General features: G+C 43.1%; 1 protein-coding gene across 2 annotated transcripts in view; it reads left to right on the top strand.

The window, feature by feature from the left end:
• The window catches only part of MAP4K3 (mitogen-activated protein kinase kinase kinase kinase 3), an 831,592-nt gene that overhangs the window by 277,922 nt on the left and 529,361 nt on the right, over positions 1 to 24,309 (top strand). For both annotated transcript variants that reach the window (XM_040350750.1, XM_040350751.1), the window contains exon 7: positions 22,045 to 22,087. In XM_040350750.1, coding sequence (XP_040206684.1) covers positions 22,045 to 22,087 — 43 coding nt within the window. The remainder of the gene's footprint in view (positions 1 to 22,044; positions 22,088 to 24,309) is intronic.

Genomic DNA, 24,309 nt, shown 5'->3' on the forward strand with positions numbered 1-24,309 from the left:
ATAGAAGCATAATGTAGCTATATGAACTTACCCCAGGCGATAGGAGGCGTAGGATTCGAGAATGGGGGTCACATGCTGGACCAGGACCCCCACCCCATTCCCGCCAAACAAAACATTCATGTAGCCCTTACTAGGGGCTACTAGACCAACTCCCGACAACGGAAGATCCACAGCCGAGAGGTGGTCGTGGGCGCAAGGCGTCTGCCTCAGCCATAGCCATCCCTGAGAGGAATAAAGCATATTAAATATCAATGAAATATAATCCAAAAAAGCTATAACAGTCTGTAAAATAGAACAAGGGCAGCCGGAGCCCGTGGGTCAAAAATAGAACCATTTCAAAAACAAAAATGTACAGTGCAAGAATCTATAGTTATCTCAGTATTAGGGACCATGAGCCAATAGCTAATCGTAGAAAACCAAAGTGGTCCTAAAGATAGGTGTGGAAGATGTCTAAGACTCCATAGGAATCTTGATCGTGGACTTCAAGTGAGTGGAATTGGGACCATATAGTCCTGGGACCTCCAAGAACTGAGAGGAAATCCCACAGAGGGTTACCTTGGTTAGGACAACCCAGGTAACATAAAGGAAAGAAAGTCTATTGTTGTGAAAAAGTTCAGGTCGTGACCGAATCCTTTATGCGCCTGCTTTTATTAACCTTCCATGGTGGAGAGATTGGGCTGGTAGGAGTGGGGCGTTTAGATGATCCTGCTTATGGGTTAGAAGTATCCATTGCTGGATCCAGTGTTATGAGCTTCAGGGATAGTAGGATTTTTTCTCCCTCTGATAGAGATGTGAAGGAGTAGGTTTTTCCTTTTTGGGAAAATTTCAAAGCAAATGGGAAGGCCCACCAGTACTTGATTTCCTTTTGTGTCAGGATCGCTAGCAAAGGTTTAAGGGCTCTGCGCCTTTGAATCGTTAAAGGTGAGATGTCTGCAAATATTTGGATATTGAATCCTTGAAACAAGATGCAGGGTTGTTGTCGTGAAGCTTTCATAACCTCCTCTTTTACTGCGTAGTAATGTGGTTTTACCACAATGTCTCTAGGAGAACCGTCCTTCCTGAGAGGACCCAGGGACCTGTGGGCTCTGTCCAGCTCTAATTTGTGAGAGCTTAATAGAAGGTATCAGGGTCTTAATGAGGTCCTGTACTGCTGTAGGGACATCCAAAATGGACTCTGGGAGACCCCTGACCCTAAAATTCTCTCTTCTTGAATGGTTTTCAAGGTCATCAATTCTATTCAGAGCAATATCCAATTGTTCCTGCATAGCCTGTATGTGGTCAGTGTTTTGGTTGGCTCTGGAGACTGTGATGTCTAACTTTTGTTCTATCACTTCCATTCTGGAGCCAAGGTTCTGGAAGTCGGATCTAATATCATTGGTAATTCTGTTGGCAGTATGAGCCAGTCCCTTCTCCAACAATTCAGACAGTTTTAGGAAAAGTTCCCCTGCATTTTGGGGTATAGTGGAATCAGGGCTTCCTGAGGGAGAAATGGTGCCAGAAGGAGCTATAGCTGTTCCCATTGGAGAGATAGGATATTGCAGCAATGGATTCTCTAAATGAGAGTCTGTGGTAGCAGGTGAGAGGGACATGAGGAGAGGAGTGCTGTGAGGAGTCAGAGCAGTGAAGGATATGGGGTTCGGAGTGATAACTTGCCTGCTGTCCATCTTTCCCCCAGCGCTGGCGTCTTGTACCTGAGGTGCGGTCGCCATTTTGGATTCGGCCGGTATCTCCTCGGTCGAATAACGGGGGTCCCAGGTCCCGTCGGACTGGACTTTTATACATGGGCTGGTAGCTCTAAGGTTCCCCGAGATGGTCAGCCTAAAATTGGGCTGCCGTTTGTCCGAGGCTAGGGCGGCTGAATGACCGGGTCAGAGCGGAGCTCCCGGCTTAAGCAGCCATCATGGGTGCCTCCGCGCATGCGCCTCCAGTTTATAGCTTTTTTAACTTTGGCTGTGAGCCATAAAGGTTTTATATTTAGGCTTTTAAATTTATTGCTCATGGGATCTCCGGCAGTTCCGGCTCCAGTACTCCATCCAATACTGTGACATCTCTCACTCTCCGCTCTGCTGCATAGTGTACACCAGTGTAAGGTAGGAGACTGCTATCTACACTGTGTGTGTGTGTCGTTGGTTATAGTGGAAACTACAGTGTGGGGGGCGGGGGTTATAGGGACAGAGGAAACTGCAGTGGGGAGGGGGGTGAAAGGGGGACAGGTGACACTGGTTTGGGGGGAGCACAGGACACTGCTATGGGGGGGGGAGGATGCAAAGGACAGTGAGAAGTGATGTGAAGGGGGCAGAGGGCACAAGACACTGCTATGGGGGGAGGGGCACAGGACAGTATATTGGGGGTGAATGTGATGTGAAGGGGACAGAGGGGGAAAGGGGATACTACAGTTGGGGGATGATGTGACAAGGGACAGAGGACACTACTATGGGGGGGGGGCACAGGACACTACATGGGGGGTTGTAGAGGGGGGGCAAAGAACACTATGGGTGTGATGTGAAGGGGGCACAGGACACCGTTGTGGTGGGGGCAGAGGCCACTACAGTGGGGTGATGGGCAGGGGGCACAGTACACTACAGGGTGGGGGGATGATATGAAGGGGGTAGATGACACTACAGTGGTGGGGTTATGTGAAGGGGGGCAAGATACTGGTATGCAGTGGAAAAAAGGTATTTATAATGTTGTTTTTATATCTATACATGAATGTTTTGCCTTTCATTTCTATTTGAAATTAAATGAGTTGTTTTACAAAGTGAGGATTTACAATGACTTTATTGGTTTGCAATTGAAATATATATATTGTTTTTACCTTCATGCAGAGAATGCAATTAAAGCGGTTCTCCACCCTAAAGTGGAGTCCCGCTGATCGGAACCCTCCCCCCTCCGGTGTCACATTTGACACCTTTCAGGGGGAGGGGGGTGCAGATACCTGTCTAAAGACAGGTAGTTGCATCCACTTCCGGCCACACGCTACGGGCAAAAGACGGGCATTCCGTCACATCCCGTCTGTCGCCCGTTGTGTGCTGGGAACACTCGGCTCCCAGCACACAGCGGGAGCCAATCGGCTGGCGTGGCGCGACTCGCGCATGCGCCGTAGGGAACCGGGCAGTGAAGCCGCAGCGCTTCACTTCCTGGTTCCCTGAGCGGGGGGAGCAGCAGAGAGACGAGCGATCGCTCGTGCTCTGCTGCGATCGGCGCTGGACTCCAGGACAGGTAAGTGTCCTAATATTAAAAGTCAGCAGCTGCAGTATTTGTAGCTGCTGGCTTTTAATATTATTTTCCCGTGGCACATCCGCTTTAAGTTAAAGAAATAAAAAAACATTTGCATATAGAACCACTTTAACCCCAAACACTTAAAGCGGACCTTCCATGAAGATGAAGCTTGGTGTACAATCTTGGACAGAAGCATGTCAGTTATACCATTTTAGGCCAGCTAATCAAGATGACTAAACATACTGAACCTGGAAGAACTCCAGACAAAGATGGCAGCAGCAGTAAGGATGTTCATTGATGTCTCATTGGTTGAGCAGAGGCAAGTATTGTGGGTTTTAGTAGAATTTAAAGTGGTTCTAAAGGATGAAGTTTTGTTTCCCTTTAATGCATTCTATACATAAAGCTAAAAAGCCTTCGGTATGCAGCAGCCAGCCCCCCCCCATAATCCTTACCTGAGCCCCCTCAAATCCAGCAATGTTCATGATATACTCGGATGTATGGGGACTCTCCCTCTTCTGGCTGAGACAGCAGCGGGAGCCCATTGGCTCCCACTGTTAATTACAGTCAGTAAGCCAATAAGGAGAAAGTGTGTGGGGGTAGCCATGAGAGCTAGCACGCAGTGGTGTCTTTCTCTGGGGGCACTGCTCGAGGGGAAGGAGCCAGGAGCGCTGGCGGGGGACCCGAAAAGAAGAGGATCAAGGCTACTGTGTGCCAAACCATTGCATAGAGCAGGTAAGTAAGCTTTTATACCACTTTAAGCTTGTGTCAAGCAGCAGCAAATCTGTAACAGCACATGGCCTGTTTTGCCAACTGCAGTTTAATTTAAAATCCTGTTATTTTTTTTTTCTACAAGTTAAAGCTGCATGATTAAAGTGGGGGTTCACCCAAAAATCTACTTTCTGCCATTAGATCCAGCATACTGCTGACATCTGCAGTATGCTGTTTTTTTTTTTTTTTTTACTTATCGTTTTATCAGCCTATGTTATCCGGCTCCGAGCGGGGATTCCTTCCGGGTATAGGCGTTGCTAAGCCAAGCGGAGTTGATTGACGGGCTGCTAAAGCACGTCACGCCTTCCGAAAATACCCGAAGTGACGCTCGAGTGTTTACGGCGCCTGCGCAGTCAGCTCTACACGGCAGGCACCGTAAACACTCGAGTGTCACTTCGGGTATTTTCGGAAGGTGTGACGGCTTTAGCAGCCTGTCAATCAAATCCGCGTGGCTTAGGAATGCCTATTCCCCGCAGGAATCCCCGCTCGGAGCCGGATAACAACACTGATAAAACGATAAGTACAAAAAAAATAATTAAAAAAAACAGCATACTGCAGATGTCAGCAGTATGCTGGATCTAATGGCAGAAAGTAGATTTTTGGGTAAACCTCCGCTTTAATCGTTAAGAATCAAAATCGCAAACTTTTTCCCTTTCCAATCTTCAAAACGGCATGTCACGATTCTTTCTAACAAGTGCAGAGAGTTCTCACAGCTGGAAAAAAATAAATCCACAAAGTATCTTTCGTTCTTTCATCAAAATATACATGAGGGAAGTTTAACCATTTAACCACTTCAATACTGGGCCTAGTCTGGTACTTCTCTCTATTTGCACAATAATTTTTCAAACACCTTTTTTTTGGAAAATTTTGTTTCATTAATTAAATAACAAAACAGTAAAGTTAGCCCAATTTTTTGGGATAATGTGAAAGATGATGTTACGCCGAGTAAATAGATACCTAACTACCGCTTTAAAATTGCGCACACTCATGGAATGGTGCCAAACTTCGGTACTTAAAAATCTCCATAGGTAACGCTTTAATTTTTTTTACAGGTTATCAGTTTAGAGTTACAAAGGAGGTCTAGTGCTAGAATTGTTGCGCATGCTCTAATGCACACGGCGATACCTCACATGTGTGTTTTAAACGTTGTTTACATATGTGGGCGGGACTTGCGTGTAAAAAGGCAGAAAAATTACACCATGCTCGTACAGAGCTTGTATATAGTCCTGCAGCAGCGCTGCAAACCCCTGGATTGCTGTGTGTGCTGTGTATAGTAACCAAATCAGAAGAATCAATGATATGTGCGCCAATCACCACAAAGGAATTCACCGCGTGGGGGGATATGGGGTCCCCTTCGGGGAAAGCACTCACCAGATGGTTAATTAAAAACCGCGTTTCAATGTAACATATCACTGTCAGATGGTAGATTGGATCAGCATACCGCTCTATCTCCTTGATCACCGTGTAATTTTCACTCTCCAGATAATGCAGTTACATAAGGGAAGGAAAAATCCACATAGCGCAATATAGTTTTGATAATATTTAATATCACCCAAAAAACATATAAAAGCGTATCCCCTTAAGACAACATGCGTACCAGATTGGTGAAATAGTCAGGCAAATATATATAATTGATGTGGATGTTAGTGTCACTCTCACTGTTACTGGTAGGACCCCTGAAGACCGCTTGGATGACCTTCCTGTAGCTTGCTTCCTGGTTTCCTTTACCAAGTGGAGCGCATAACATCACTTCCGGTCGGGATGCTGGATAGCAACGCTCTGACGTTTCGTCCGTTCGGACTTCCTCTAAGAGCGTGCTAGTCCTATGCATCCCCCGGAATTAAATAGCATTGCGCCGCCCCCCAGCCAATGACGAAGCTCCGGTCGGTGCTGACACTCCCTCCGTGTGTCACTGGTGCATTCCTCTCCTTCGGGCGCCGTGTGTAACCCCCCCCCCCGGAGGGGAGGAGATCTAAGAGACTAGGCTTTGTACTGCGCTCCCATTGCAGCTCACTGCTCCCACCATAGAGCACGTTCATGAGCGGAGACAAGGAGTAATGCAGTGCACGCTATTGTGATCAGAGGGCTGGAACTAATTTAAGGAGCTAAAGTGTTCCATGTCAGGCGTTCTGTCAAGTGAGGGATTACCCGCACTCCCAAGAATAACCAATGACACGTTTATGTTGGACGTATTCATACCATAACATGGGTGCCCTGAAAGCATCTCACATATAAATGGCTGTTTCATAGTATCCATAAGCCAAATTGGTCTGTGCAGTAAAACATAAATATACAATATATAATATATGTGCACATATACTAGAGGGGAACGAATCCTTACATACATAAAGAACTTATTAAATCTTGAACACAATTATACATATAGGTGATGCAACCACGCAGAAAGTGGTGTGTGAGCATACATATGAACCCATATCCATGTATACATATAAAATTCATTATGACTAAAATTTTAATAAGATATAAAATAGATTTATATCTTATTAAAAAAAAATTTAGTCATAATGAATTTTATATGTATACATGGATATGGGTTCATATGTATGCTCACACACCACTTTCTGCGTGGTTGCATCACCTATATGTATAATTGTGTTCAAGATTTAATAAGTTCTTTATGTATGTAAGGATTCGTTCCCCTCTAGTATATGTGCACATATATTATATATTGTATATTTATGTTTTACTGCACAGACCAATTTGGCTTATGGATACTATGAAACAGCCATTTATATGTGAGATGCTTTCAGGGCACCCATGTTATGGTATGAATACGTCCAACATAAACGTGTCATTGGTTATTCTTGGGAGTGCGGGTAATCCCTCACTTGACAGAACGCCTGACATGGAACACTTTAGCTCCTTAAATTAGTTCCAGCCCTCTGATCACAATAGCGTGCACTGCATTACTCCTTGTCTCCGCTCACGAACGTGCTCTATGGTGGGAGCAGTGAGCTGCAATGGGAGCGCAGTACAAAGCCTAGTCTCTTAGATCTCCTCCCCTCCGGGGGGGGGGGGGTTACACACGGCGCCCGAAGGAGAGGAATGCACCAGTGACACACGGAGGGAGTGTCAGCACCGACCGGAGCTTCGTCATTGGCTGGGGGGCGGCGCAATGCTATTTAATTCCGGGGGATGCATAGGACTAGCACGCTCTTAGAGGAAGTCCGAACGGACGAAACGTCAGAGCGTTGCTATCCAGCATCCCGACCGGAAGTGATGTTATGCGCTCCACTTGGTAAAGGAAACCAGGAAGCAAGCTACAGGAAGGTCATCCAAGCGGTCTTCAGGGGTCCTACCAGTAACAGTGAGAGTGACACTAACATCCACATCAATTATATATATTTGCCTGACTATTTCACCAATCTGGTACGCATGTTGTCTTAAGGGGATACGCTTTTATATGTTTTTTGGGTGATATTAAATATTATCAAAACTATATTGCGCTATGTGGATTTTTCCTTCCCTTATGTAACTGCCATTATCTGGAGAGTGAAAATTACACGGTGATCAAGGAGATAGAGCAGTATGCTGATCCAATCTACCATCTGACAGTGATATGTTACATTGAAACGCGGTTTTTAATTAACCATCTGGTGAGTGCTTTCCCCGAAGGGGACCCCATATCCCCCCACGCGGTGAATTCCTTTGTGGTGATTGGCGCACATATCATTGATTCTTCTGATTTGGTTACTATACACAGCACACACAGCAATCCAGGGGTTTGCAGCGCTGCTGCAGGACTATATATAAGCTCTGTACGAGCATGGTGTCATTTTTCTGCCTTTTTACATGAACTATTTTATTTAAGCAGCTGCTATCATTGTTTACATTGTGTCCTATTTTTAACAGATTTTATGATTATTTTCGGATTGTTAGAATCATCCTAAGCGCAGGGCTGTACTGAAGTAGGGGGGGCAGTTTTTAGTACTTTGCATACTTGGGACTTGCGTGTATGTTTGCTTCTGAGCACGAGCTACCGGGGACAGGGGCGTTTTTAAAAAAAAAAATCGTATTTTATTTTTTTCATCACTTTTATTCCTATTACAAGGAATGTAAACATCCCTTGCAATAGGAATAGTGTGTGACAGGTCCTCTTTATGGAGAGATGCAGGGTCAATAAGACCCCACATCTCTCCTCCAGGCTTAAAAGCATGAGATTGTGAAAAAAAATTCACTGATCTTATGCCCACAGCCGCGATTGTGGCTTTGTTTACTTCTGGGTACCCGGGAATGACATCATAACATCGCGCCCGGGCCTCCCAAGGTTATGTAGATGACCAGTGACCATTAGGTCACCAGAAATCTCTATCCTCGTCATCTGGCGCCGGCCGATTTGTTATCTGGGCCCTCGATGGCACGGGAGAGTCCCGAGAAGCACCGCATAGTGGCGGGAGGGGGGGAAGGAAGGAACTGCAGAATCGCCGGCTGAAAATAAGGATATCTGAAGGAATCCTGTAGCTGCAGGCATCATTCAGATATCCCCCCTCAATACCCCCTCAATACCAGGAAGTCATATGCCGGCGTGCGGTATTGAGGTGGTTAAAGACCAAACATTTTCAAACATTAGTTGCTTCCAAGTAATTTTCTAGCAGAAAATAATGATTTTTACTTTTAACACCCAAACATGATATATATATTTTTAGCAGTGACCCTAGAGAATAAAATAGTGGTTATTTTATGTCACACCGTATTTGCGCAGCGATCTTTCAAAGCAATTTTATTTGAAAAAATACACTTTAATGGATTTAAAAAAAAATTAGTAAAGTTATCCCAATTTATTTTTTGCATAATGTGAAAGATGATGTTACACTGCGAGAATCGTGATCTTTATTCTAAGCAAAAAAAACCAAAAAAACATGATTCTCATTTTAGCCAAAATCGTGCAGCTCTACTACAAGTATATATTAAAGCGATTGTAAAATCCTCGTTTGTTATTTTCAACAAAAAAATAAAAAAATGTTATTCTTACCTGCTCTGTGCAGTGGTTTTGAACAAAGCAGCCCAGATCCTCCTCTTCCCAGGTCCCTATTCGGTGCTCCTTGCCCCTCCCTCCTGTTGAGTGCCCCCACAGCAAACAGCTTGCTTTGGGGGCACCTGAACCGAGCCATAGCTCCGTGTGTCCATTCAGACAGAGCCTCGGCAAACCTCTGACATCTTTCTCTCCTCATTGACTGACTTTAATTGACAGCAGCAGAAGCCAGTGGCACCGGACTGCTTTCTCAGCCAAGGAGGGGTGGAGTCCCCCGCAGCCAAAACACTTCTGCAACATCACTGAGGGATGCGTAGAATGCATTAAGATAGAAAATAACTGCCTTTACAATCACTTTAAAAATTGCTTTTGATGGGATTGTGTAAAAAAAAAAATGTTTTTTTTTTTTTTAGGGTAAGTTATTGAATATACCCTATATATATGTAGACTACGCTGGCAATCTCTATGACCTTTATATACCCAAGCATGTCTAGAACACATTTTTACTTGTACTGAGGGATGATGACAGATCCATACAGCAGAATGAATAGGAAGGAAAGATACTTGTTTTTAGACATTGATAAGAAGTGAAAGAATAAGGGTACGAAGCTTGTATTGTCTTTGCATCTAGTTAGATGATGATTTGTGTGAGCAGATACATTATAATATCAGTGTCACGGACAGGAGAAAGCAGAGATTCTCTAAAATTGAGCAGCACGGTGGTCAGTGTTACGAGGCACAGGAAAAACAAACATACATGGGATGTCAACACTCACAGGCGTGTCCTGAACTCCTGACACTTTTAGTTAGAAAATGCTACATTCCAGCAGATAAAAGGCTAGTTCATTTTTCTAGCAGTAACATTTCTCTTAACTAGGCAGGTCACCAAAATGGTTATTGCTAATTTTTACAACCTTTGGTTTAATCTATCTACAAATTTGTGTGTACTTAAAGCGAAGTTTAACTAAAAAGTGTAACTTCTGCTTATTTGTTTCCTCCCCCTCCGGTGCCACATTTAGCACCTTTCATTGGGGAGGGGGAGAACGGGTACCTGTTTTTGACCCACTTTCTCTCAGAAGTTCGGGGCCCCTCCACCTTCCTGCATCGGCGGGCCAATTAGAAAGTACAATGCGCTCTACGCGTGCGCAGTATGGAACGAGCTGAGAAGTCGAAAGGCTTACCAGGAATGACGGCGGCTGCACCCGACAGCCGATCCAAAGATCAGCTAGGGTGCCAGCATCACGGGCTCCTGGACAGGCAAGTGTCCATATATTAAAAGTCAATAGCTGCAATATTTGTAGCTGCTGACTTTAATTTTTTCGGTGAGGAGCTGGACCTCAATGCTGCACTAAAATCCCAAATAGTATTGTCAGCTCTATCTGAGCTCTTTGCTGCCGATCTACACAACACCTGTTATGAAGGTGGGACGCTGTAGTTCAGGGCTCACAACATGGTTTCTTAAGAAATGTGCATAAATAACAGTATATATTTTCCAGACATGCTTTAATAAAAAGGTATCCAGACATGCATGTAAGCAAAGCCAACTTCAAATGACGTGTTTAGAAAACAAAAATCACAGCCATGTCTCTCTGCTTTATTTTATTGAGAAATCACTTTTTTTTTTTTTTTTTTAAACTAGCATTTCTGGCCGTGGCCATCTTGAATGATTCATGTAACATTTACTTCCTGGACGCCATCTGTCCTTGGCTCAAGCATGCTTGCAGGAGAGTGTGCTTAGCTGAGAAAACCCCTCATCCTCCCCTCCTGATGACTCCTGGGATGTATGGCAGGGCTTGACAAATTTGTTTAGAATCTAGGAGCTAAAAAAGTTAGGAGCCAGTTTTTTAAATCCGCTGCCCAGCGCCCAGAACTGCATATGCGGGGAGTCAGGCAATAAGAAATGCTCATGCCCCTATGGCCACTTTGGTGAGTGTTTTGCCTAAAACATTTTAGAATTTTCCTATGTCCCTTGAATGTTTAGGGACTAAAATAACTTCAAAAACGTACTAAGGTTTTCCGCTACCTTCGTTCTCATACAGTATCTCACAAACGTGAGTACACCCCTCACATTTTTGTAAATATTTTATTATATATTTTCATGTGACAACACTGAAGAAATTACAGTTTACTACAATGTAAAGCAGTGCGTGTTTAGCTTGTGTAACAGTGTATATTTGCTGTCCCCTTAAAATAACTCAACACACAGCCATTAATGTCTAAACCGCTGGCAACAAAAGTGAGTACACCCCTAAGGCCTCGTACAGGCGAGAGGATTTCCGCTGGAAACGGTTCGCCGGACCGTTTCCAGCGGACATTCTTCCTCCGGATTTTGATCTGATGGCTTGTACACACATCAGATCAAAATCCCAGCGGAAAACATACGCGGTGACGTGCCGCACCATCGCCACAACGATGACGCGGCGACGTGCGCGACCCTGGAAGGTAAATACTTCCACGCATGCGTCGAATCACTTCGACGCATGCGAGGGATGGGGATCGGGCGGACTTATCCGGTGAGTTTGTACAGACGACCGGATAAGTCCAAAGGACAGATTCCAGCGGATAGATTTCTTAGCATGCTAAGAAATTTTTATCCGCTGAAAATCCGTCGGCTGGATTTTTATCCGCTGGAAAATGTCCGCTCGAGCCTACATACAACCGGATCTGTCTGCTGGAACTGATCCGCGGATCAATCCCAGCGGATAGATCCGGTCGTGTGTACGGGGCCTAAGTGAAAATTTCCAAATTGGACCTAAAGTATCAATATTTTGTGTGGCCACCATTATTTTCCAGCACTGCCTTAACCCTCTTGGGCATGGAGTTCACCAGAGCTTCACAGGTTGCCACCGGAATCCTCTTCCACTCCTCCATGATGACATCACAGAGCTGATGTTAGAGACCTTGCCCCCCTCCACCTACTGTTTTGAGGATACCCCACAGATGCTCAATAGGGTTTAGGTCTGGAGACATGTTTGGCCAGCCCATCACCTTTACCCTCAGCTTCTTTAGCAAGGCAGTGGTCATCTTGGAGGTGTGTTTGGGGTCAATATAATTTTGCAATACTGCCCTGCGGCTCAGTCTCCGAAGGGAGGGGATCTGCTTCAGTATGTCACAGTACATGTTGGCATTCATGTTTCCCGCAATGAACTGTAGATCCCAGTGCCGTCAGCACTCATGCAGCCCCAGACCATGACACTCCCACCACCATGCTTGACTGTAGGCAAGACACATTTGTCTTTGTACTTCTCACCTGGTTGCCGCAACACACGCTTGACACTAGCTGAACCAAATACATTTATCTTGGTCTCATCAGACCACAGGACATGGTTACAGAGATCCATGTCTTTGGTCAACCATGGCGAGGCCTGTTCTGAGTGGAACCTGTCCTGTTAAACCGCTGTATGGTCTTGGCCACCTTGCTGCAGCTCAGTTTTAGGGTCTTGGCAATCTTTTTTTAACAACAAAACCTGGGGAATGCCCAGGGAAAAACCAAGCCTACTTACCGACCAGCTCACAGAACAACCAATTAACCTGTCTAACAGTATGCGTTAAAAACAGGTTTTGTCCGCACACATTTGAAAACGCATGCGTGAGCCACAGAGCCGCGCCAAGGCACCCTGTAATCTGTGGTCCTAACACTAAACATTGAGTGTCGCCACAATGGAGGCACATGCATTCTGATGGATAGATAAGGGCAGGTGGACTGAAGGGGAGCCACCCCTCCTTAAAGGTGCAGGAGCACACCAAACACCCAGCATGTAGCACAGTGGCTGCAAAGGTGTTGGTGCGCTGCTGGACAAGCACCACAGGTGAAACATATGAAACATAAAGTTTGGCAATCTTTTTATAGCCTAGGCCATCTTTATGTAGAGCAACAATTTTTGTTTCAGATCCTCAGAGTTCTTTGCCATGAGATGCCATGTTGAACTTCCAGTGACCAGTATGAGAGAGTGAGAATTATAACACCAAATTTAACACACCTGCTCCCCATTCACACCTGAGAATGAACCGAAGTTCAGTTTCATCGGACCAAACCGACCATGTGTATAGGCCATCGGTCTGTTTTCCTTCGGTCCAAAATTTAAAAACATGCTTCAAAACCGAACCGATGGACGGCTGCCCCATCGGACCAAACCGATGGTTAGTACAGAAAAGCATTGGTTCAAAACCCACGCATGCTCAGAATCAAGTCGGCGCATGCTTGGAAGCATTGAACTCTGTTTTATTCAGCACGTCGTGTGTTTGACGTCACCGCGTTCTGACCCGATCTGATTTTGGACTGACGGTGTGTACACATATCAGGCCGTACGGCCACTTCAGAGGTGAACCGATGAAAACGGTCCGACGGACCAGTCACATCGGTTTGGTCCGACCATGTGTACAAGGCCTCACAAGTCGCATGACATCGCGGAGGGAAAATGGCTAATTGGGCCCAATTTGGACACTATTACTGAGGGGTGTACTCACTTTTGTTGCCACCGGTTTAGACATTAATGGCTGTGTGTTGAGTTATTTTAAGGGGACAGCACATTTACACTGTTACAAAAGCTAAACACGCACTGCTTTACATTGTGGTAAAGTGTAATTTCTTCAGTGTTGTCACATGAAAATATATAATAAAATATTTACAAAAATGTGAGGAGTGTACTCACTTTTGTGAGATACTGTGGATTTAATATAGCATGTCTACAAGAAACACATTTTGCGTCATCCTCAACCCCGCAATATGTTGACGCTCGTTACCACCAAGTGTATCATGCCAAGGCTCCTACTAAACAGCATGGAATCCTCATCATGTTTCATAATAGAGTTCATTTTATGTTTAAGAAATCCATAGCGGATCCACAGGGCCCCTACCTGTTACTACAGGGTACCTTGATGGATTTGGATGTGACAGTCTTTTCCTACTATTCTCCTAATGAGCGTCAACTCCCTTTCTTGTCTCATTTATTTAACCTTGAACACACCCACTCCAAGGGTACTTTGTTACTCTGCAAAGATTCTAACTTGGTGCTCAACCCCAGTTTGGATCATTATTGATCCAGGGGGTTTGAACGCTCCTTCCAAATCTTTCAGTGACCTTTTAAATACCATGGGGTTAGTAGACATATGGCGGGAATTACATCCCCTGACAAGAGGTTACACCTCTTATTCCCACCGTCATGCACGTTACTCTCATATTGAACAAGCGTACGTCCCCCGACTGCTTATTATATTGATGGTGCCCTGGTCTGACCATGACCCGACTTTGGTGGTTTGCAGTTCTCTTTTGCTTACGCCCCATCATCTAGCTGGAGAATGAATGATTCTCTTCTATACCATGACACGCTTGTCGACAATTGTTCTCGTTCGGTGGAATACTTCCAACTTAACGTTTCTTCGGTCTCTCTCCAGTTACCCTTTTGGGAGGCATATAAAGCGGTGATCTGCAGCCAACTCATTCAGCATTCCTCCTGAAGGAAGGAGGAGCTGCAGGCCAAAGTCGTCTGGAGGCTGAATTGGATTCTGCCATGACTGAGCTTAAATGACACCCTTCAACCCATAATAGGTTATTCGTTTGACAAATTATGCTGTGACCTGGATCTCTGTTTGACGGATGGAGCGGAACAACATTTGTGCTTTACTAAGCAAAGGTTTTACGCCAATGCCAATAAGATGGGCTCTCTTGGCTAATAAGAACTAGATTTCAGGTTCGGACGTCAAATTCAGTTAAGATCCTGGATAAATTTTGTTTTCATCTAGTGAAGCTTTATTTGCCTGAGGCTATTGCCTCTGGTACTGAGGTTTGGGTTTTCGTACAGAAATCGTCTCTACCTTCCCTTACAGACCTACAGCACTAAGCAGGGGGCAGATATTACAGAAGGCGAAGTGCGTCCTCTAATTAAAACACTTATGCTGTGTACACACGATCGGAAATTCCGATGTGAGCTTTTGGTTGGAAATTCCGACCATGTGTAGGCTTCAACTGAATTTTTCTGTCGGCATTTCCGCTAAGAACAATTTGAGAGCTGGTTCTCAAATTTTCCAGCGGGAAAGGTTCTTGTAGGAAATTATGATCGTCTATATGCAATTCTGATGGAGAAGAAGCCTACGCATGCTCGGAATCAAGTCAACGCATGCTCGGAAGCATTGAACTTAATTTTTCTCAGCTCATCGTGTTGTACGTCACCGCATTCTTGACGGTCGGAATTTGGTGTGACTGTGTGAAGGCAACACAAGTTTGAGCTAAAATTCCGTCGTAAAAAAATCCACGGTTTTCTTGCTGGAATTTCCGATTGTGTATGCGGCATTAAAGTGCATAAGTGCCCTGGGCCGGATGGGTTCACTGTCTTATTTTATAGAGAGAAGGGTGAATGGCAAATGTAAGCTTGTGCCACATCCAGTATATATGAGAAAAGAAAAAGGGGGTTCCCCTGGGTGGACTTTTAAGGCACTAATAGTATTCCAAAATATACAGGATATTGAGAGTAAAAAAGGGTTTTATTCACAATTGTACATGTTTATCAAAAAAAAAAAACATTGAATTAAAATACACAATTCCAATGGTTATCACTATATAGGTAAATACAAGATGAACCTTCTATACACTGACGCGTTTCGGAATAGCTTTCTTCAGGGGTGTGTATAGAAGGATAATTGGTTCATCTGGATCGTAAGAATACATAGTTAATTGCATGCATTTATAGCATTATTAAATATATACAAAAAGTTTTTATATGTAATATATATATACATGCAATTATTCACTTGCGTATTATAAAGGATGATGAATATTTCATTGGATACGTTTTAAAAGAATTGAAAATATACACAACATGCTGGGTTCAAGCAATGAGGTTGCCAGTCAAAGAAGGTTATCAATTAATGCAAGTTTGGTATGTTCATCCCGTTCCAAAGATCAAGATGCCGGTGGATCAGCCAGAAGGGATATACTGGGACTGGGATGGAGGTCCATAAAAATATATAAGATAATAAATACCAATAAAAGATTGTACCTAAATAAGTCTAAATAGTACATATTATATAGATAGAGTAATAATTTGCTACAATAGCAGTTTATATGTTAATGAAGGGTTATATGTACATGTACCTGATTATTTGAGATCCGCAACAAACCTAATAATGTCCTTCTTTGACTGGCAACCTCATTGCTTGAACCCAGCGTGTTGTGTATATTTTCAATTATTTTAAAACTTATTTTTAAATATAAATAATTCAATGTTTCATTTTTTTGATAAACATGTACAATTGTGAATAAAACCCTTTTTTTTACTCTCAATATACTGTATATTTTGGAATACTATTAGTGCCTTAAAAGTCCACCCAGGGGAACCCCCTTTATCTTGTCTTATTTTATAAGACACTACCGGATATCGTGGTCCCTCATCTTACAAGGCATGTTACGGGCCTCAATAGTGATGCTTCAGAAACCTGAGAAAGATACGCAGTCGTGGGTGAATTTTCACCCGATCTCCTTTATTAATATAGATGGAAAACTCTTAACCAAGGTACTCGCCAATCGGCAGGACACTGATCATGTATACCATATGCTTCTTCTTACCCACCTAGCTCACCATCGTCCCATGGGGATATCTGAAAGAAGTCCTCAGTTATAGGGGTCTGGGTGATCCTTTCTTATGTCGTATTCCCAGCTGACAACTTCCTTCAAATATATGGGGTACACATCCTTGAAATGTCCTATTCTACATGGTACGCGCCAAGGCTGCCCTTTGTTCCCGCTACTCTTTATAATAGCCCTCGAGCCACTGGCGGAACATATCCGCTTAAATCCCGATATTCGAGGGGTTGAATTGGCTGGAGTGCATCATAAACTGGCGCTATTTCGCCAATGACGTCATAATGTATATCACGTCCACTCACACCAGTCTTACTAATTTATTTTTCCTTTTGCACAATTTGATCTCCTTTTTGGGACTTTACGTTAACCAGACTAAATCACGTGCTTTCCTTACCGGACTCGGTTTAACATGCTTTAACAGCAAACTTCCCATTTCATTAGATTAGTTTAAATATTCCGCTGGACGTCTTTAACCTCACTTACCTCTTCTGGAGGTTTTCAACTGTCCATGGTTAGATGACCTCCATAGCTTTCATTGGTGGCACTCCAAAGGTCTAACAACTGTCCACTCCTTTCTCACGACTGAGGGGGTTATACACTTTTCAGCAGATTCAGGAATTTTTTGAAGCTTCTGATTGAGAGAGATTCAACTACATCAAAATTTGCCACTTTTTATACACCCTGGTTAGAAATTATGATAGTTCTCGACCCTCGGCTGCATTCAAAACCAGATGCCATACCCATGCGGTTACTCAAGGCCTAGTCTCTTTACTCTACTTTTCCCTTCTGGGAGCATCCAACACTTCAGCCCCCTCCTACTGTGCACGATGGGAGGCGAATTTAGGTGCCCTTTATTCCCCTGAGGGATTGGTCCAAAAAGTGGAAATGCTATTTTTCATTCTTCCCGTAACATCACAGCATTAGAGAATTTGTTCAAAGTTATGTCTAGATGGTACTACACCCCAGCGAGTATTGCAAAATACCTTCCTACATACCTAGCGATGTGTCTCAGGGGTTCTTCAGACCAGGGCGATATGAAGCACATATGGTGGACATGCCCCAAAGTTAAGACTGTGGATCCGGATGTACGCTTTGGTCAATACGCCAATTCATTCTAAAATACAAATGGACCCCTGTGTAGCTCTACTTCATAAGCCTATCCTGGAGTTAGCAAACAAGAACATATCTAAGCACTAATAGGCTGCACTGATGCGGATGTGCTGATAAGCACTGATAAACTGCACTGATTAGGTGGCACTTATGGGCACTGATAAGCTGCAACCGATCAAGCCTGCAAACTCAACTCCTGTCAATCTGGGAAGATGATGTCGGAAGTGGGTGGGCAGTGAGAGAAAGCCGCGCTCATCATGACACTGTCAACCAGAGGGCACTGGTTCACACATTGTATCACATGTACACATGTATCCTGCTCCAGCAAGCCACGGCCTCAATTATCAACAAGCCCGATGATAGTCTGGGACACATGGAAGGATTCCAGCCACTGCTGCGGTGTAGCCCAGGCAGTTTGCTTTTGATCAGTTTCTACACTGCTTTTTGCTGTGTGTTTTGCATTTTTGCACACACAATGTTGAACCAAAAAAAGGACCATTTTGCATTGAAAAAAGTCCTTGACGCTTTCCAAATAGGCAGCGGCTGACAAGAGCATAGATGTGAATGTGTCCCATAGGAAACCATATTTAATGAACTGTAGTGCGTTTCTGCAAAAAGCACCAAAAAAACACAAGTGTAAACCAGGCATAAGACATGCATTTTGTTTGTATCACCTGTCATCATGGGGGTTAAAAAAAACTAGAATTAGCCCTGTATAGTACAAAAAGAGCAGATAATCAATACTATAAGGGGTTCTTTTACGGTATTCTCTGAAAGTGAAAGTAATAATACATATTACAGGTACTTGTACTTATAAATATACACATAATAATAAATACACCCAGAAGTAGGATATGTAATTGTAATGCCTTCTATTACTTATCAGCCTCCACCTTCTCTGGGTTCAGATGCTGATCTTTCCGTCACAGTTTTTAACCACTTACAGCCCAAGGACGTCATATGACGTCCTGGACTTTCAGCTGGGATATCTGAATGATATTTTCTGCCGGCGATTCTGTGCACAGCAAGAATGATCATAGCGGCAGTTCTGCCGCTTGATTGTTCTTACAGGCCACGGGAGGGGACGCCCCCCTCTCGCTGCCATCCAGTGCTTCTCCAGGCTCTCCCGTGCCATCAAGGACCCAGAGAAAGAATCATCCGGCGCCAGATGACAAGCATAGAGATTTATGGTGACCAGTCATCTCTATGACCGTTGAAGGCCCGGGCGAGACTTTATGAAGTCACTTTTGGGACCCGGATGTAAACAAAACCGCAATCGCGGCTAGTAAGCACGAGATCTGTGATTTTTTATTTTTCTCAATTTCATGCCTTCCAGCCTGGAGGAGAGATGTGGTGTCTTATTGACCCCACATCTCTCCATAAAGAGGACCTGTCATGCACGATTCCTATTACAAGGGATGTGTACATTCCTTGTAATAGGAATAAAAGTGATAAAAAAAAAGAAAGTAACATTTTTTTTTAAATGCCCCTGTCCCCGGTAGCTCGCGCTCAGAAGCAAACACACGCAAGTCCCGCCCACATATGTAAACACCGTTCAAACCACACATGAGGTATCACCATGTGCGTTAGAGCATGAGCAACAATTCTAGCACTAGACCTACTCTGTAACACTAAACTTGTAGTTGCCTATGGAGATTTTTACGTGCCGAAGTTTGGCGCCATTCCATGAGTGTGCGCAATTTTAAAGCATCACATGTTGGGTATCTTTTTACTCGGTGTAACATACATATATTTTACAAAAAAATTGGGCTAACTTTACTGTTTTGTTATTTTTTAATTCATGAAACCGTTTTTTTAAAAAGGCATTTTTATATTCCCTAGGGTGTCTGCTAAAAAAAAAAAATATATATATATATATATTAGGGGTGTAACGGATCGTCATTGATCCGTGATCCGCACGGATCAATGACTTCGGATCGGCACACACGTGATCCGTGGTGTGCCGCGGGACTGCAGAGCAAAGGGGTAAAAAAACACATTGAAATTGTCTCCGCTGTTTGCACACAGCCCCGCCTGCTCCTAACCACGCTGTGATAGACAGAATGCGTGTCCAATGCGCTGATGTGTTTTGTCTATTACAGCGTGGGCTTAGGAGGAGGTGGGGCTGTGTACGAGCAGGAGTGGAGACGTTTAAACATACGGGCGGTGAGTTCAGTTGGTTTCTAGCAGAGAATGTTCTGCTGCCGTCCATCCGTTCCCCCCACACTTCTCCCTGCTGGCTCTGATAACCCCCCCCCCTCCCGTCCGTCCGTCCCCCCCCCCCCCCTCCAGCTGCCTTCCGTCCATTCGTTCCTCCTCCCCCAGCTGACGAGTCTCCTGTCCTTGCTGCAAATAGCACACAGTGAGATGGGTAAGCTATGCTCTTCCCCATCTCAACTGTGAGGACTGTTTTTGGAGCTGACAGGGTTAACAAAGAGAACCTGTCACCTTCAATTGCTATGACACAGGGAATTGTTTTCTCTTGTGTAATAGCAATAAAGTTAAATGTAAAAAAAAAAAGAAATAATTCAATTAATAAAAAAATAAGTAATTAAAAAGTAAAGAAGAAGAAAAATATTAAAAATAAGAAAATTATACAAAAATTAAAAAAGTAAAAACGACAAGCTACAAAAAAAAAAAAAAAGTGATAATGTAATAAAAAAAAAAAAAGAAGAAACAAAAAAATATTTGAACTAACCGTGCCGCCCCTGCCATCCAACTGCTATTCTCCGGGGGGTGGTTCGGTTGGTGGGGAGGGGGTGCATTGCAAAACCTGGCCTTGGGGTGGCAGGGAAAGGAAATCCAGCCCTGCTGGCTGCCCTCTCACTTCTTCCACCCTGGCGAGGCGGCAATTTGGGGCACAGTGAGGCGGCAATTTGGGGCACAGTGAGGCGGCAATTTGGGGCACAGTGAGGCGGCAATTTGGGGCACAGTGAGGCGGCAATTTGGGCACAGTTAGGCGGCAATTTGGGCACAGTGAGGTGGCAATTTGGGGCACAGGGAGGCGGCAATTTGAGGCACAGGGAGGCGGCAATTTGAGGCACATGGAGGCTGCAAATTTTTTTTTGCTGATCCGAAAAATGATCCGATCCGTGACTCCTGATCCGAGGAACGATCCGAACCGTGAGTTTTTTGATCCGTTGCACCCCTAATATATATATGTTTGGGGGTTCTGAGTAATTTCTAGCAAAAGAATGATGATTTTTACATTAGGGAGAGGAGTGCCAGACTAGGCCTGGTATGGAAGTGGTTACATTTTTTTTTTTTTACTTTTTAATAACAGACGTATTATTCTTGCCTGCTCTGTGTAATGGTTTTGCACAGAGCAGCCCTGATTCTCCTCTTCTAAAAAAAACTTCTGCCTTTAGAACCACTCACTTCCTACCCAGGACTACATGTCCCATGAGGCATTGCTCCTCACACATTAACAAGTTCTCAGGCACTTACTGTCATGCTGTTATGGATGGTGTACTGAGCTATATGTGTGCTGCACTGTGTATACTGACATGTATGGACGGGATACTGAGCTGTATGTATGCTGCACTGTATTTCCTGATATGTAAACGAATAATGCATTCTGTATGCAGGTCAACTACTCGGCTGGCCGATTAATCAATTATGAAAATAGTTGACAACTATTTTCATAATCAATTATTGTTTCAGCCTTGCTTGTCTGTTTACCAACATATCTTAGAATTGCCCAGCTTGGTAAACATTCCCGCCAAGGCTTTCTTGTAAAACTTTGTTTGAAAGTGGTATTCTTACCAGGAAGAAGCAATTGAGTTTGCTGTGTTACAAAGTTTTATTACTAATTCAAGGTTGTTCAAATATAGTCTACTTAGTGACCATAGAATGTAGTTATCCTTGGCTTTTCCTGTATATACCCATCTCCTCAAATAATCTGTTTGCAGACCTCCAATAGGGTGATATAAAAACAGGATGTTCTGTTTGAAGACTTATGTCCAGAATCTGACCTTTTTTTCTGGGGCTTATTTAATCTCAAGCCTCCATATGAAATTTAGGAAAATTGGTCTATTTCTGTATCATAGTTCTGACAAACCTCTCCAACTCTCGGTTGTTTTCCAGCACATCTGGTTGCTGACTTCAGCTAGATGTCTTCTGCTTTGTGTACACCCTCATTGGGCATATATCCTTTTCTTTAACATATTGGTGATAAATTCTATATTTAATCATTCTGATATCTGCCTTGGCAATGTTTGTAAATTTGTCATATGAATTGGAATGTTAGAGACTCAAAAGCAGGTTACACAAGATTAACTTATCCTGATAATATATGGGTATCGGTCAATATTGGATACAACAAATATGGATCCTGTTCTAAACAAACTTTTTGTTATTTCTTTTTTTCTTTTAGGGAGCAAATATTCTTCTGACTGATAATGGTCATGTAAAGCTAGGTAAGTAGGCAATGTCTTATTTGTCTGTTTTGGACCTTGATAAAATCAGAAGCCAGACAAGAAATTATTTTAGTTTTTTTACAAGATGAATTTTACTACAAGATCTCTAAATCATTGATCATAAATTAAATATATTGCAGCTTACCAGTTTTCTTTTTACAAGATTCTTTTGGTTTTTGGTTCACCATTTAAAATAAAATAAAATGCCTATGCAGGTAAACCTGTAGATGACTATCAACTTTACAGCTTTGATTAAAGTTGAATAATGCCCCGGCTGTGAGACCATATACATACCTCCCAAAGCCTGGTCTAAAAACTGAGAGATGACTTACTCCTATCCTGCCTTGTTGCTAAGATGATCCCTACTGTTACTTCTTGCCTCCAGTATTGCAGGAACGAGCTCTCTCTGATTCACACCACTCCACATGCATGGTTTGATATCTCTGTTGCAGCAGAGCTGAGCTTACAGCTACTCAAACAGGGAAGAGGAAGCGCACAGGGATTTGAATCTGAGAGAGCTTGTTTGAGAGTCTTTTGGCCAGGCTCCTGGTGGTGTGTAAATGGCCTACACCTACAGCAAGGGCATTAGTCAACTTAAATCAAGTCTGCAAAGTTTTTCATCTACATATATAAGCAGTTTTCTCTTCTTGCATATATAAGCAGTTTTCTCTTATGTCCATGAACGGACACAGCTTCCTTATACTCTTGACTGTAGGCAGAGTCCTCTCCTAATAGACAGAACATAACCCTACAGTCAAGAGTATAAGGAAGCTTTGTCCATCCATGGACTTCAGAGAAAAGGATTTTACGGTGAGTACAAAAATCCTATTTTTTGGCTAAGTTAAACCAACTCTTTTTAAGTAAAGAGAAAATGAAAAGGGAACAGATTGAAGTAAGGTAACACGATAATAACTAAGGCAAAACAGAATACAAGAATACAAGAATTTGTTAAATCGTCCAGTGCATAGCATCCTCTGTATGGCACGTGGCTGACCTTCTTTGTTAAGGAAGCCACACAACACAGGATTTGGAAAAAAGTGGAGATAACTCGAGTATTTATACCTTCCAGGGGCATCAGCCCGGTATGGCATGTGTATAGTTACATTGGTCCAAGCTGGACCAATGTAATTGTATAAACCTGAAATTCATATTTAAAAATGTTATTTACCTCACTGAAAAAATCCTAGTAAATCAAGCTTTGCAGAAAACACACATAAACCTGTAAAGCTCACATATTGTTTTTTATATATTTTTTTTTTTAAAGGTTACTTTCATGCATTTAAAAGCACATCTTCCTTAGGGTTAAATAGTAGTGTATATAAAATGTTCTATACTGCAACTGTATTGCATAAAAATATGAACATAAAAATGTTTGTGTTGCTCATTTTAATATTAGCGAAATAAAAATCTCATTGCTCTTCCAACTTTTCACAAATTAGCCTAAAGAGAATCAGTCATGTTAGATTGCTGCCAGTTGTAGTATATACAATTATACAACAGCTCAAAATAAAGCATTTATCTTATTCGTACAGTTCAAGGCATAGCATGTTTAGCCTTAAACCATGGTGTAGATGCCACTACCTCATGTTACCCCACCCACTCTGTGGAACTCCTATTGTCTTTAGGTTATGTACCCTTTCTGCTCTGGAGAAGTTTTTTAAACCAATTATTTTATTTTTAAGGTCTAATTGTATTGTGCCTCAGGGCTCACTAACAGTTTCCATGTCAATTGCCCTCAATGTAAATCTTGGGAACCACACCTGGACCCCCACATAAGCAGGGCCAGTTTGTAAAATTTGCTTTGGAATCTGTGTGTTCAGCACTCACCCTGGCTTGTAATGTAACAAATATAGTTACACTAGGGGTGCTTTACAAGTCCAGGACCATGGGCCATTCCCATGGCACCCAGATCCTGAAACCCCTTTGGGGATATACTTACTGTGACGGGTGATGTTTGGTCCCCTTTGAGAACCTGCAGTGTAAATATGGTACAACAGGATAACAACAAACCCTAAACTGGAGAAAAGGATGAACAAAAACACAAACAAATTATCCAAGTTTAACAAATAAACAGGGGTCTCCTTTTATTTAATTATATCAAATCATTATGTGAGCTAAACTTGTATCAGTCTTATAAAATAAACACAGCACAACACACTTTTAAAATCATTCTGAATATTGTGAATCAATGATGATTGGATATAGTAAATCATTGTCAAATT

Source organism: Rana temporaria, chromosome 4 (assembly GCF_905171775.1).
Source record: "Rana temporaria chromosome 4, aRanTem1.1, whole genome shotgun sequence".
NCBI classification, from domain to species: Eukaryota; Metazoa; Chordata; class Amphibia; order Anura; family Ranidae; genus Rana; species Rana temporaria.